We start from the raw sequence: 13,067 nt of genomic DNA on the forward strand, positions 1-13,067 counted from the left end.
AAATGACTTGATTTTGTTCATGCATATTTTATTCAAGAGTAAAAAATAAAAATAAAAAAAAAGATTTGTCCCATAGGGCATGCTTACAATGTGTGTATCATTGAGGAAGTCAAATGCCAAAACATATCTCTCGAGATATATTTAAAAAAAAAAAAATGTTGCCAGATAAAATCAATTATATTTGTTTGTCAAAATATGCATGTAGACCATACAAGAACCAGAATAGGAGAAAGGAAAAGAACCATAAGTTTAAATTGTAACAATAATAGTAATATCAGCAGTAAATAGAACCAGTACAGTTTCACGTTTCAAGTGTGACACGTGATTTTCTTGGTGTCCAATTAATTTACATCTGAAAACCATGCTATCATGCTTTGGCAGCCTGAAAGTAGCTTTTCACTGAGATTATATTCATTCACACTATTAAACATGTTCTGTATATCGTACAACAGAAGAGTAAACAAGGCTTCACACCTGTGAAGGGTATCTCTGCATACAATGTCTCAATATAAAATTAAAAGCAGTGGTAATAACATAAATGAAAAAAATTGACAAAAAAAAGAAAGAAGCCTATTTATAAAATTTATAAAACAAGACAAATGAAACAACAGATTCAATTTAATCAAAATAATTCAAATTCACTATTTGAAACACGACTACAGTATCACAATTATTTCACATTACAATTAGGAACTTAACTGCATGCATTGATGCGTTCCGTACCATAGATGCTGTGTTTAAAATCACTGTTTTGTCCATCCTTGAGTCACATACAGTACCTTTACCATTAAAATAATGGAGTAGAAAATAAAAAAAAACATAAAATTAAATTCCAGACATGTGTCTGATAGCGTTTCTTAACGTTTGGACTTCCTACTTTAGTGACTTTACAAATTGTCTTTTATAACGCCATTGGATTGCGGGGGGGGTGGGGGGGGGGGGGGGGGGGGGGGGGGGGGGGGGGTTATTTAATTACAAGTGAAGTTCCACTGTCAGATTCGTCATCAAAAATAAATTAGGCCCCCCCCCCCATATAATTTAACATAAAACATTTTCTTCTGTAAATTGTAGAATTCTCATGTTGATAAAGTAGTGTGTGTAGATATTAATGCACACCTGAGTGAAAGCACACATCTCGGGCAGTTCTGGACAAGCAGGATATATAATAAAATACCAAAACCTCTTCTCTTTTTCACCTCTGTTAACCGGTCCTATAGCAACGCAGGTGTGATTGCTGAAACTTCTTCAGTGGAGGAGGATGCTCGAGTGATTTTTTTTTTTCTTCCAGAAAGTGAGGATGTGCGAGGTAATGCCATGCTTTTCCGACATGAGCACAAATAATGGTGATGTGTCTGTGAGAACGGCCTTAGTAAAAATAATTCAACCCATTTCACATTCTTAATAGATACTGTAAATACCAAGATTCGTCTCCCATCCCCCCTCTTTTCTGCCCTCAACTCCTCCGAGTTGCTAGGAGATGACTGGCGGCGAGTCATGAGGAGGTTTAATCTCACACTGCAGTGACTTTTTACCGTTTGTCTTTCAAGAAAATATCAATACAAGGTAAATAAATAAAATAATCCACTTTAACACTTGCCAGATTAGCCATTTGATTACTTGGGAATTAATTTTTTAACCCTATTGTTGGAGGACTATTATTTTTTACATTTGCAACTTTTCAAAAACGATTATACTTTATTTTATTGTTTTAGGAATACAATTTATTGTGTTGGCTTCAGACTCTGACATCGCTTCAAATAGCGCAGGTTGAATTTCGTCCAAGTAACCAAATATGGTTTGTTGCCAATAGTGTACAACCACACTGCATGATTTATAAAATGTCATTATTATGATTAGTTTTCTTAGCTGAGTAGTTGGCAAAATTCCCTGTCTCAGACTGACAGGGGTCCATTTTAAAGTAGCCAAATATGGTTTGTTGCCAGACAGTGCTAAGTGTACTGAAAACACTTTTTTTGCTTTCTTTTTTTTTTCTCAAGGTATTCTGTTTTTATACTTTCTGAACAAGATAAATATCTGCAAGCTGTGAATCTGAGTGGCTTGATATAAACATTTTGTTAAAAAAAAAATTTTTTTTTAACTCATTTGCATGGCATGAATACTGAAATTATGCCTTTTGTCAGTCATGTGTGTCACCAACACAATGTCTGATTTACAGTAGTTCAGTTTGTAAATTATGCCTTGTGTCAGTCATGTGTGTCACCAACACAATGTCTGATTTACAGTAGTTCAGTCTGTAATTGAGCAGAGGGAGGGAACAATAGGCAGACATCTTTTACCCACAATGCAGCCCCCTTGACCCCCCACCCCCAACCTTCACATTCTGTCACCAAATAAATGACCTTGTTGCTCATTTTACATTTGCTGTAGATCACCTTCTGTCTGTCTGTCTGCTGTGGTCCCGTTTGTGTTTCTGTGTTCTGAGGCCTGAATTTCGATTTGGCAATGTCTCACTGCTCGGGGGAAAATCTGCAAGGTCGCACCCCCCCCTATCACCACCACAACCAACACAGGCTCACTGGATGTTGCTGTTGTCATCCGTGCCGTTTTCCTCGGACATATTCATCTTGCCCATGGAGTGACCCACGTGGTTGACACCATCCCTGCGAGGGGGCATGCGCTCATTGATGCGGTCCAGGCCCTTGGCTTCTTCGAAACTGGTGATCTTGTGCTGGGGGGAAAAGCCACGGATGGCTGAGGAGGAGAGGAACATGACAACATAGCGGATCAGAATCACATTTGTGTATTCTGATACATCTATCATGATACATTTATTGATGTTATTTGTTGATACCCATCTATATTTAACGCTTGTGAGGCTGGATTTACACTGCAGGCCCAAATGCCCAATACCAATTTAATGCCTATTTACGTGGCCATTTCAGATGACACATCACATGAAACAACCCAAATCACAGGTACAGTAATTGCTCTTTTTTCAGGGAGGTTACTTTTCGAGAGCATAGATGGACGATATACGATTGATAGGCAATAAACGAAAATCCACAAAGTAGTGACCATATATTTTATCACTTGATATTTTAAAGCTCTATATGAAATACCAATAGAAAAAATGCATACTCAATGTAAGCTGTAGCCACCGACAGCTCGTGAATTAATGTGTTTATTGCGTGTTTGTTTTCTTACCATTTGTTCAATAAAGCGATTGAACGTGCACCAGCAGCTGTGTCTATCATTGACCACCTCTTGAGGGACTACAATTCATTCTAACTAGCGGTGGTAGGCTATATTAAATTAGTTAACGATGTTTACTTTACTTTAGACGTGCATTTGCGTAATCCAGTTCTGCTTTGCAGTAGAAATATTGTGCTCTCTCTTCTTCATTTAAGTGTGAAATGATCCCAAACTTTGGACATTGTCTTTTTCCCACTCTTTCGTCTTGGCTCACGCTTACTGCTTCATGTGTCTACAGTAACGGTCCATGTGGAAAAATGATCACCACAAAATCCTGCGATATGGTGAAAAATAGGCAATATAAAATTAGATATGTACAACTTACAAATCCGGGACACAGTGAAAGAATAAAAAGTGAAACGAGATATGACAAGGGATTACTGTACAGTAATTACCCGCATACCTGCAGTTCACTATTCATAAATTCACCTATTTGTAATTTTTCTGCTCTTTCTGAAATGCCCTAAAACGCCACAAGCTGCTACCAAAGCCTGGTCTAAATAGAAAGGTTGTACAGTAATTGGTCCACGGAAGTATGTTGACGTGATACATCTCAATTGAGGGACAAGTTTTGTATCTCAGGGACGAGCTAAATTTATCCTGCGTTGTTAGTGGAACTTACGGAGAGTCTTTGTTGCATGTGAATATACTGTACACATGCACTTCCAGTGCAAGTTTTTATTTTAAATCAAATCATCTGTAAGCCATTATCTTTAAGGGTAATATGGTAAAATGAGTAAAATTATAGTTTTGGGATGATAATTGGTTTATTTAGGGTTTAAATTATTAATATAGGCAATTATTAACATTTTTATGGGGTCAATTGCGGTTTTACGCTATTCACAGCAGGGCTCTGTCCCTATTCCCCACGATTATTTTAAAGTGTTAGAACAAAATTATCAGATTAAGAAATAAATAATACAAATATTGAATATTACATACTGTTTAGTTTAGCTGGCTTGGATCATTGATTTCAATGTAACCAACTGTAGCTGTAATTTAGATTTACAGTGCGTTTGCCGTTTGGTCAGACGCAGGTGTGTTTACGTCCTCAATTGGCTCATTTTGATGACATCAGGCACACTATGACAGCGTATAGCTGATCTGACCATTTATGCTGCACTTGCATTGGCAGATATCCAATTCATATCAGATGTTTATCCACATTCGGAAGTCGCCTGATTCAGATCACGAGATATCTGAGTTCATGTGGTGGGGCTTTCTATTCACGCTGTCAATAGTGCCACTTGGGAGAAAAAAATAAAATAAAAATACAAAATACAAAAAAAAAATCTGAATTGTGTCACTTGAACCATGCCGTGTAAAATCCAGCTCTTAGTCTGCACTCATTTACCATAACATTAGATACATCTGCACAATATAATTAGATCTTATACTAGTTAGCTCATGTATTGTGGAAAAATACAAAAAAACAAATGAAGGATTGCCTGTGCAATACAATGTGGTCGTCTGACTCTATGCATTTTTAATTATAAAGGCCGCTTTATTAGATTGCACAGGTGTACCTTTGAGTGTATATCTAAAGTATAACTGTTCTGAATGGTCTTCCATGAGACATACTGTACATACTCACACTATTTTATTCCCTATTTGCAAAGATGACGCTATCCATTTCAAACACCTTTTACAGTTAACGTAATAATAGAGATACATTTTCTACTGATGTATTTTCGTGAACAATATAGCAATATTGGACAGTCCTGGATCAGGTTGCCATGGAAACAGTCTTGTATATTTCTAAACCCTCCATGTTTTGAGTCTTTTAACTTAAACTGTTGTTACATTGAACATGTCCAAATGTTGCCTCCCAAATATGTTTTCTCATTTTCCATACAAGCACCCAATAAAAGGCAAAGTTTTAATCAAGAATGTGTGTGAAATGCTGCTTGTGTTGGTGAGAGGTGGACCAGGAAGATGAAGAGAGGAAAACCATATGCTGGGAGGAGGGAGGAAGGGAAGGAGGTTGGAGGGGGGTGGGGCTCACACAGGTTTACCTTCTCTGTCCTCATCATTCGTCTCGATGGCTTCAATGGCTTCAATGGTGGCTGGGGGAGGAGGAGGAGGGGAGCAGGTTACTCCGGATAAAGCCATGCAAATGTCAGAAAGGCAGCCCCGCTCAAAAAGGCAGCCCAATGTTAGGTCGGATGCAATTCACATGTTCAGTAGCAATGGAGCCTTGGTGGGACGCCATGCATTGACGTGGATTGGAGAGAATCAGTGTCAACTACAGGTCAAATAATTAAAATGTGGAGAGTAGCAAACAAAAAAGAGAGCATGGCAGGGACCGATCAACGTGGAAAAATAATGACCTAAATATTTCCAATCATTTTAAGTTTCAAGTTCCATTATAATCAAATCATAGCTTCACAACTCACAGATTTTAGATTCAATGTAGAAAGTCAAAAAAAGGCAATTCACTGTGAGATTTGTCGACTGTTGTATAACTTGCGGCATTCTTAAGAAACAGTCATATTTCTTTTTATTCACTTGTTTTTTGTAGTAAACACAGAGGTTACAAGGCATCCATTCATACTTGTTTAGTTCCACCATTTACATCCATCAAAGAGCCATTTGGATGGTCTCCCACAGGAAAAAACAAAATAAAATAAAAAACAAACTGAACCACAAAACCCATTTGTCATCTGAAGTGAGGATAACACTGCATATATTGTTTTTGAACCTGTATGTTGTGTATGTTTGTTGCATTTATGAAATCAATGAAGGGTACAGAGTACACAAAATGTTATTTTAGCAAGTAACAAAAAAACGTTCTTATTGCTACTGTTTTGTAAGACGCTTCTCGATGATGTTTGTTTATACTGTACATACTGTTCTGTACTGTTTTTTTCTCAATATAATTTTAATTACTGGATTTTTAAAGTCTCTAACGTGAGACTCTCAAGCATCTTCGCATAGTCTGTAAACTTTGTCGGTTGTCTGTTGGTTTAAATATTTCTGCTATAAAGGATTGCGAGCAATATACTGTATCTCCTTTCATAAAGGTTTGTCAGGAGTAACTTTTGCCAAAGGTGGGTTAAAGGTTACGTCGAGGCACCTCCTCCGAAGAATTCGAACGACCTATCCTCCTCTCACTCAGATTGGAAAGGAAAGGAAAAATCCTAGGCAAAAAGGAGAATCTGAAGAGGCCCTTTACATTCTTCTCTGCCATTTCTTCTTTATCTCTTAGCGATGTACTCCCTTGACGTAGTGCCCCCTAGTGTTCGGACTGAGACACCATCTAAATGAAATGCCTTTTGTTACAGGCTACATTTAACTGTAAGAGAAATATGTGGACTAAGACAAACATGAAAAACGTGGAGTTGGACAATAAAATGTCAGTAATGAACAGTCATTGTGAAACTTTTGCCATTTTCAAGAAAAGTGAACAATGCTTATCAAGGTGTTTCTGAACAATATTTGGTGAGAATAAAGCATATTCATCATAATTGCAAGACGTACCGTAATTTCTCGTGTATAATGCGCATTCCCTCCGCCCCCCAAATAAATTGTCAAAAGTCAATAGTGTGCATTATACATAGGTAGAGGGGCAAATGGAAAAAACTTTCACATTTTATAAATGTATCCCGCCATCTAGTGGTTATGAAAAACCTGTACACTTTCATTCCGAAATGCCACCACCACCTAGTGGTTATAAAAAATTTGTAGCCTACACTTTCATTCCAATATGACGGGTACGTATGACTGCATATATGTACAGTTGTGCTCATAAGTTTACAATACGGTGGCAGAATTTGTGAAATATTGTTTTTTTAAAATATGACTGACTGAACAACAACCATCATTAATTTCTTTATGGTTATGTTTTGTTTAATGATAATGCTTTTCTGAAATGCTTTACCGTTTAATTTGAATCCCATTAAAATAAAATGTGTTTCGCCTGGTTTAAATAATTGTACCCATCTTACAAATTCTGCCTGCGTAATCAAACATATGAGGACAACTGTGGTGTTCTAATTTACTAAATAAAAGTAGGGCTGTTAATTTCAAAATAAGAGCAAGTACATTTTAAAAAAGGATTACGTGTTCAAATAAAGTGCAAAACTTCAGAATAATTCTTTGAAAAAAACCTAACAAAATACAGATACTTTATGTTTTGATCATGTGGGTAGAAGCAAAATCATGCATTGTAAAAATGCATTATACATTGGTAGAAGGGTTTTCCAGAATTTTAAGGTCAACTTTGGGTGTGCGTATTATACATGGGTGCGCATTATACAGGAGAAATTACGGTAATAGCATTATAAACATGTAATCCCACTTGGTATATAAATTTTTTTAAAAAGTGGTATCGGTATATCCCTAATAAATACAGAAATGTTTTTTTTGTTTTGTTTTTTTGCAATTTGATACCTGTGGGCAATCCTTCCAAACGTATTCATCCATTATCGATGGAGCTTTCCTCGTTAGTGTCACGGGTAACTGGACCCTATCCAAGATGACTTTCGGCAAAGGGGCGAAGTACACCCTGAACTGGTCATCAGTCACTCGTAAGGCACATATAGACAAAAATCATTGACACTCACACCTATGGTAACGTCTGTCTTCATTTGGCCTAAGAAGCATGTTGTTGGGATGTGGGAGGAAACTGCAGTGCCAGTATAACACCCACGCAACACGTGGAGAGATTTTAGACCCTTTCAGAGGGTAATATTGAGTTGAAATAACCAGCAAAGAAGAAAAGCTGTAGAAAAAGTACAAAAAGGAGTCTTATCTCGCGGCTTGTACTTACCACTCTGCAACGTCTGTTTGCCCCCAGAGAGAACCCCGCTCGGCAGCATGCCGGTGGGCGTCAGGCCCTTGAGCGTCAACACATTTTCACTTTCCTCTCTGCAGGTATCACAGATCAGACAGATCAGATGATCTCAACTACTTTGAAATAGGTGAAAATATTGTCCTTCCTGAGACTGTTAACACAAACCACTTACTGGCCTCTTCATTACGTACACTTGCACAATCGAATAAGAAACACGGGGTAGAGCTGTAGGAAAATAATGCCTTCATAAATATAATAATGCTAAATTTTGATTGACCAGTGAGTGAAAATTGCAATAATTAACAACCATCCATCCATTTTCTCTGCCTTTTATCATCATTAGTGTTGCAGATGAGCTGGTGCCTATCCCTTCTTCACTGACTTCGGGGCAGAGACTGAGTGTCACTCTGGATTGATCTACCAGTCACATGTACAGTCGGCAAACAAGCATTCACACTCACATTCACACCCATAGAAAATTCTTCCACTGAACTACCGTGCATGTTTTGGGAAAATGGAAGTAAGCCGGAGTTACCAGGGAACACACAATAATCAACATATTTAATTAATTAAAACCTCTCTGACAGTATCAATCAAAACTGAGTGTCATTATCATTGTAAACACAATACTTGAAACAGCTCTTGTACTGGATCGCACTTGTGTAGGTGTGCCTAATGAAGGGGCTGGCAAATGTAGTGAGGGTCACAGGCACAGTTTCCCACTTTGAAATGATGACTATAATAAATTAAGGCAGAACTATATGCTGCACACCGGGATTACCTGAGGACCGAGAACATTTTGGCCATTTTTCCAATAGCACGAATCTTGTTTCGGATCACCTCCTTGCGTGCTGCAGCTGCGTTGGCTGTAAAGAAATATGTGTGAGTGCATTTTGAAGGATAATATGTTTTTTATTCATTATTTGACACTATAAACGCACTCTGACCACCTCGATCTTATATTTTGATGAAGACCCTTCCAAGTGAATTCAGAGATTTGTTCTTAAATACATTATAAATGTTTGAAGATAATTGCTCAAAAAGCGCAAAGACTCAGAATTACGTAGTACTGAAATGTAGAGATACAGCATTAAACTATTTTGCACCATTTCAGTTTTCATGAATTTTTTTGGGGCATGGCTAAAATGGGGCCCAGTGACACACTTGGGGTACGACATGTACCCATGTATGACATGTCAGTGGTTATCCATCACAATTGCGATGTGCAGTTAGCTAGCTAGCTTTGCCAACACCCTGAAAATGCATCTTCCCTTCGGATAGTCTGCTAGCGTGGCTGCTTTAAAGTGCCCTGTCTGCTGCCGTGAGTGTGCGCACATTAGGGAGAGAAAGGTGGAAGAGCAAAGGGGTAAAAAAGGCTGTCATGACAGCTAGGATGTGGACCAGGGCCTTGCGTTTGCGTGAGCGCTTGAGATCACCTTGTCGTCGGCTGTGAGTGCCTATATGTCACAGTAAGAAAGGCAAAAGAGAGAGGAGGGGGTAAAAAAACAAACAAAAACAAAAAACTGACGTGGACCAGGACTTTCCGCTGGCAAGGCCGCTTTAGAGCGCCTCATTGTCGTTGTGTTAAAAAAACAGACTCAGTGTGATATATTCCAGCCACCGGAGGCCTTATGCGGATATATTTGTAGGCATAATAAAGTTGCTTGACAAAGTAGCATACATTTTTCATCAGGCCGTGGTTACACGCATTCAGTGGGCATGCCGAAAACATTTGAGACCGGGCAACAAGGCTTGATTTTTCAATTTTGAAGCCTCATTTTATATTTACTCGTTTTTTTGGCAGTGTTGTTAACACTTTTTTTTGTGGTGTGTCAAATTTAGAAGACATTTATTTTCACTTTATTAGGACATTAACATTCAGATTTAAACTTCCATCCATCCATTTTCTGAGCCGCTTCTCCTCACCAGGGTCGCGGGCGTGCTGGAGCCTATCCCAGCTGTCATCGGGCAGGAGGCGGGGTACACCTTGAACTGGTTGCCAGCCAATCGCAGGGCACATACAAACAAACAACCATTCGCACTCACAGTCAAACCTATGGGCAATTTAGAGTCTCCAATTAATGCATGTTTTTGGGATGTGGGAGGAAACCGGAGTGCCCGGAGAAAACCCATGCAGGCACGGGGAGAACATGCAAACTCCACACAGGCGGGGCCGGGGATTGAACCCGGGTCCTCAGAACTGTGAGGCTGATGCTCTAAGCAGTCGTCCACCATGCCGCCAGATTTAAACTTTAGATTTATAATCAAAATTAGTATTTAATATTTTGATTTATATCTAAATTTAACATTTAAGTTTATATTTAACATTTATGATGAACATTTAGTTGTAACATTTAGATTTAGGTTCATCATTTAGATTTAATATTTAGGTGTAATATTTAATATTTGGATTTAACAATTTACTATATCTCCAAGTTGACAATATTGTTGTAAATGTGAAAAAAAGTGACTCAAAAAGTTACACCAGTTTTTTAAACATTGTTTGAAGCCAAATGTGGCAAAATGTTGCTGTTATTTCCAGTGTGAGCAGCTTTACAAACGGCACCCCATAAAGATTTGCTGTCTTCCTGCCATAGCTAATGTCATTTCAGCATTTGCATCACAGTGCATTGCAAAACATGGCATGTTATATTTCCAACAATGCTAAATTTGATAGTTACCGTCAAATATCTCATCTTCATCATTCATTAGCTCGTCATCGGAGCATATACTCAGCACATTCACCAGCATCTCTGTGACTAAGGGAGAAGGAAACAGAGTGTAGGTAAGAGCTTTGGTAATCGAGCAATGATCCATGGAGGTAGCAGATCATTACATAAGCACAAGTAAAAGGAGGCGGAAGTACCCATACACTCCATACCTTTCTCTCCAACAAACGGCAGCGACCAGGTAAAGACGTCCATGAAGTTGGGCAGCCAGTAAGGATGAGGCGAGCAGTTGAACTGTCGGATGTTCATGACATTGTTTTCATATTTGAGTACAGCAGCTGGGAGAAAAGCAGCAGCATGTTAAAAATTGCGACTGTGCTGCTGCGTTGAGTGTGCGCGACTTGTTCACCTGGAGGGTATTATCATACAGTGGAACCTCGATAGAACGGATTAATAGGGGTGGGGGTTCGTCTGATACAGGCGACTGTCCGCTACATTGGAGCCCTTTTTGTTTCGAGGCCATATGCATCCATATTACTGTACAGTACAAAATTATTGTTCCCTCTATTTGTGGACCTATTGCTTAGGGTTATAACACAGCGACACCGGCGTAGGGGGCAGTGGTCCGGTGCCTGTGCCTCCTCCCTTTGGGACTGGTCGGGGGGTGGGGGCTTCGGCCGGGCTCGGGAACTCCCTGGGTCCTGGGGGGTCGGTGGCGTCCCCCTGGTTGGGTCCCCTGCTGGACGGGCTCGCTGACTCGGCCCCCCTCTTGTGGGTGGGTGGGCTCACCCTTCCTCGATGTGCTGGCTCAGCAACTCCGTACACCAGTTGACTAACATGCATGTGATATGGTGTTCACTCACTAATAAGTATGATATACACACTATAGACTTTAATTACTTGAATCACTTATAAAAACACAGGTTATACTAACATATCAACTCACAGGTTCTTGCAGGTGTTTAGACTAAAAAAAAAAAAAAAAAAGAATCCCACCGCACCACTCGTCAATAGCACTGCCTTGCTCATTTTCCCCACATCCTGTCCTGCCCTTTTCTGTCCTCTCTTATCTTGTTCTCTTGGTTAGTTATTGCATGTCCTCAACGGGTGTCTCACTATTGTTCTGCTGTGGTTCTCACCCCTAGTCCACTCTATCCTTCTGTCTGTCCCCTAAACCCCTTTCATGTCTGGCTGCATTTTCAATAAACATCAGAATAATAATAAAAAATAAAATGAAAATAAGCAGGAGGAGTATTTCAAAGTTTCCTGTTATACAGCACAAAGGCATACAGAGCCACTATTCTGCAAGGCCATGCAGCTGAACAGGACATGTTTAAAAAAAACTAAACAAAAACTCATAAATAGGATATTTCAAGGGACCACTGTATACTGAATTAATGAGGATCTTGTCTCAATTGACCCACACATCGACCTGCTTAATTGAACACAAACCTTTTCTGTTGTATGAATGGCAACAGGTGGCTACTGTGCACGCGTTAATTATACCTTCTGCCGCTTGACAATTTCCAGTGGTTGGGAATGACTTCTATAACCCATAAGGAATATAAACCATTAATAAATATATCTGATTACATGACCTTGAATATCGTGGTTGTAAATTGCAATTTGTCAGTCATTACTCTCTAGACTACGATGTTAAAGCAAACCTCTCCTGTAGACAAGCAGGAAACAAGTCAACCACCAGATGGCATAACTGAGGCCAGGCACTGCTGACACTGATACATCAAGAGGCAGAAAGCCACATGGAGATAGCCAGCTAGCCTACAGTCCCTCCCACGCACTGCATATCCCACAGCCAATGGCAAGCAAGACAAGATCTGGGGGGGCTTCCTGATGTATTCCTCTGTCTTGTTCACAAGCTGTAAACCACTATAGTCCTGCATATGCTCAAAGGCCACATCATTAGGTACACCACCACAATCTAATGAGATCCAAAACAAGCGCTGCATCCGACAAATAAACAATTGAACACAAAGAGTATAAACACATTCGGTCAGGAGGCAAATGGATCCATCCATCCATTCATTTTCTGAGCCGCTTCTCCTCACTAGGGTCGCGGGCATGCTGGAGCCTATCCCAGCTGTCATCGGGCAGGAGGCGGGGTACACCCTGAACTGGTTGCCAGCCAATTGCAGGGCACATACAAACAAACAACCATTCGCACTCACAGTCATGCCTACGGGCAATTTAGAGTCTCCAATTAATGCATATTTTTGGGATGTGGGAGGAAACTGGAGTGCCCGGAGAAAACCCACGCAGGCACGGGGAGAACATGCAAACTCCACACAGGCGGGGCCGGGGATTGAACCCGTGTCCTCAGAACTGTAAGGCCGACGCTCTAACCAGTCGCCCACCGTGCCACAAATGGA

General features: G+C 39.8%; 1 protein-coding gene across 2 annotated transcripts in view; it reads right to left on the reverse strand.

Moving 5' to 3' along the window:
- Positions 1–7: 7 nt before the first annotated feature.
- LOC133467303 (protein phosphatase 3 catalytic subunit alpha-like) overlaps positions 8–13,067 on the reverse strand; it is a 51,547-nt gene continuing 38,487 nt past the window's right edge. The window contains exons 9-14 of one of the 2 annotated variants that reach the window (XM_061752015.1): positions 10,890–11,015; positions 10,690–10,767; positions 8,790–8,874; positions 7,985–8,082; positions 5,229–5,279; positions 8–2,712 (exon numbers count right to left, since the gene is read on the reverse strand). In XM_061752015.1, the coding sequence (XP_061607999.1) occupies positions 2,534–2,712; positions 5,229–5,279; positions 7,985–8,082; positions 8,790–8,874; positions 10,690–10,767; positions 10,890–11,015 (617 nt within the window). In that variant the 3' untranslated portion in view covers positions 8–2,533. The remainder of the gene's footprint in view (positions 2,713–5,228; positions 5,280–7,984; positions 8,083–8,789; positions 8,875–10,689; positions 10,768–10,889; positions 11,016–13,067) is intronic. The other variant, XM_061752016.1, reaches the window with a different exon arrangement.

Source organism: Phyllopteryx taeniolatus, chromosome 17 (assembly GCF_024500385.1).
Source record: "Phyllopteryx taeniolatus isolate TA_2022b chromosome 17, UOR_Ptae_1.2, whole genome shotgun sequence".
NCBI classification, from domain to species: Eukaryota; Metazoa; Chordata; class Actinopteri; order Syngnathiformes; family Syngnathidae; genus Phyllopteryx; species Phyllopteryx taeniolatus.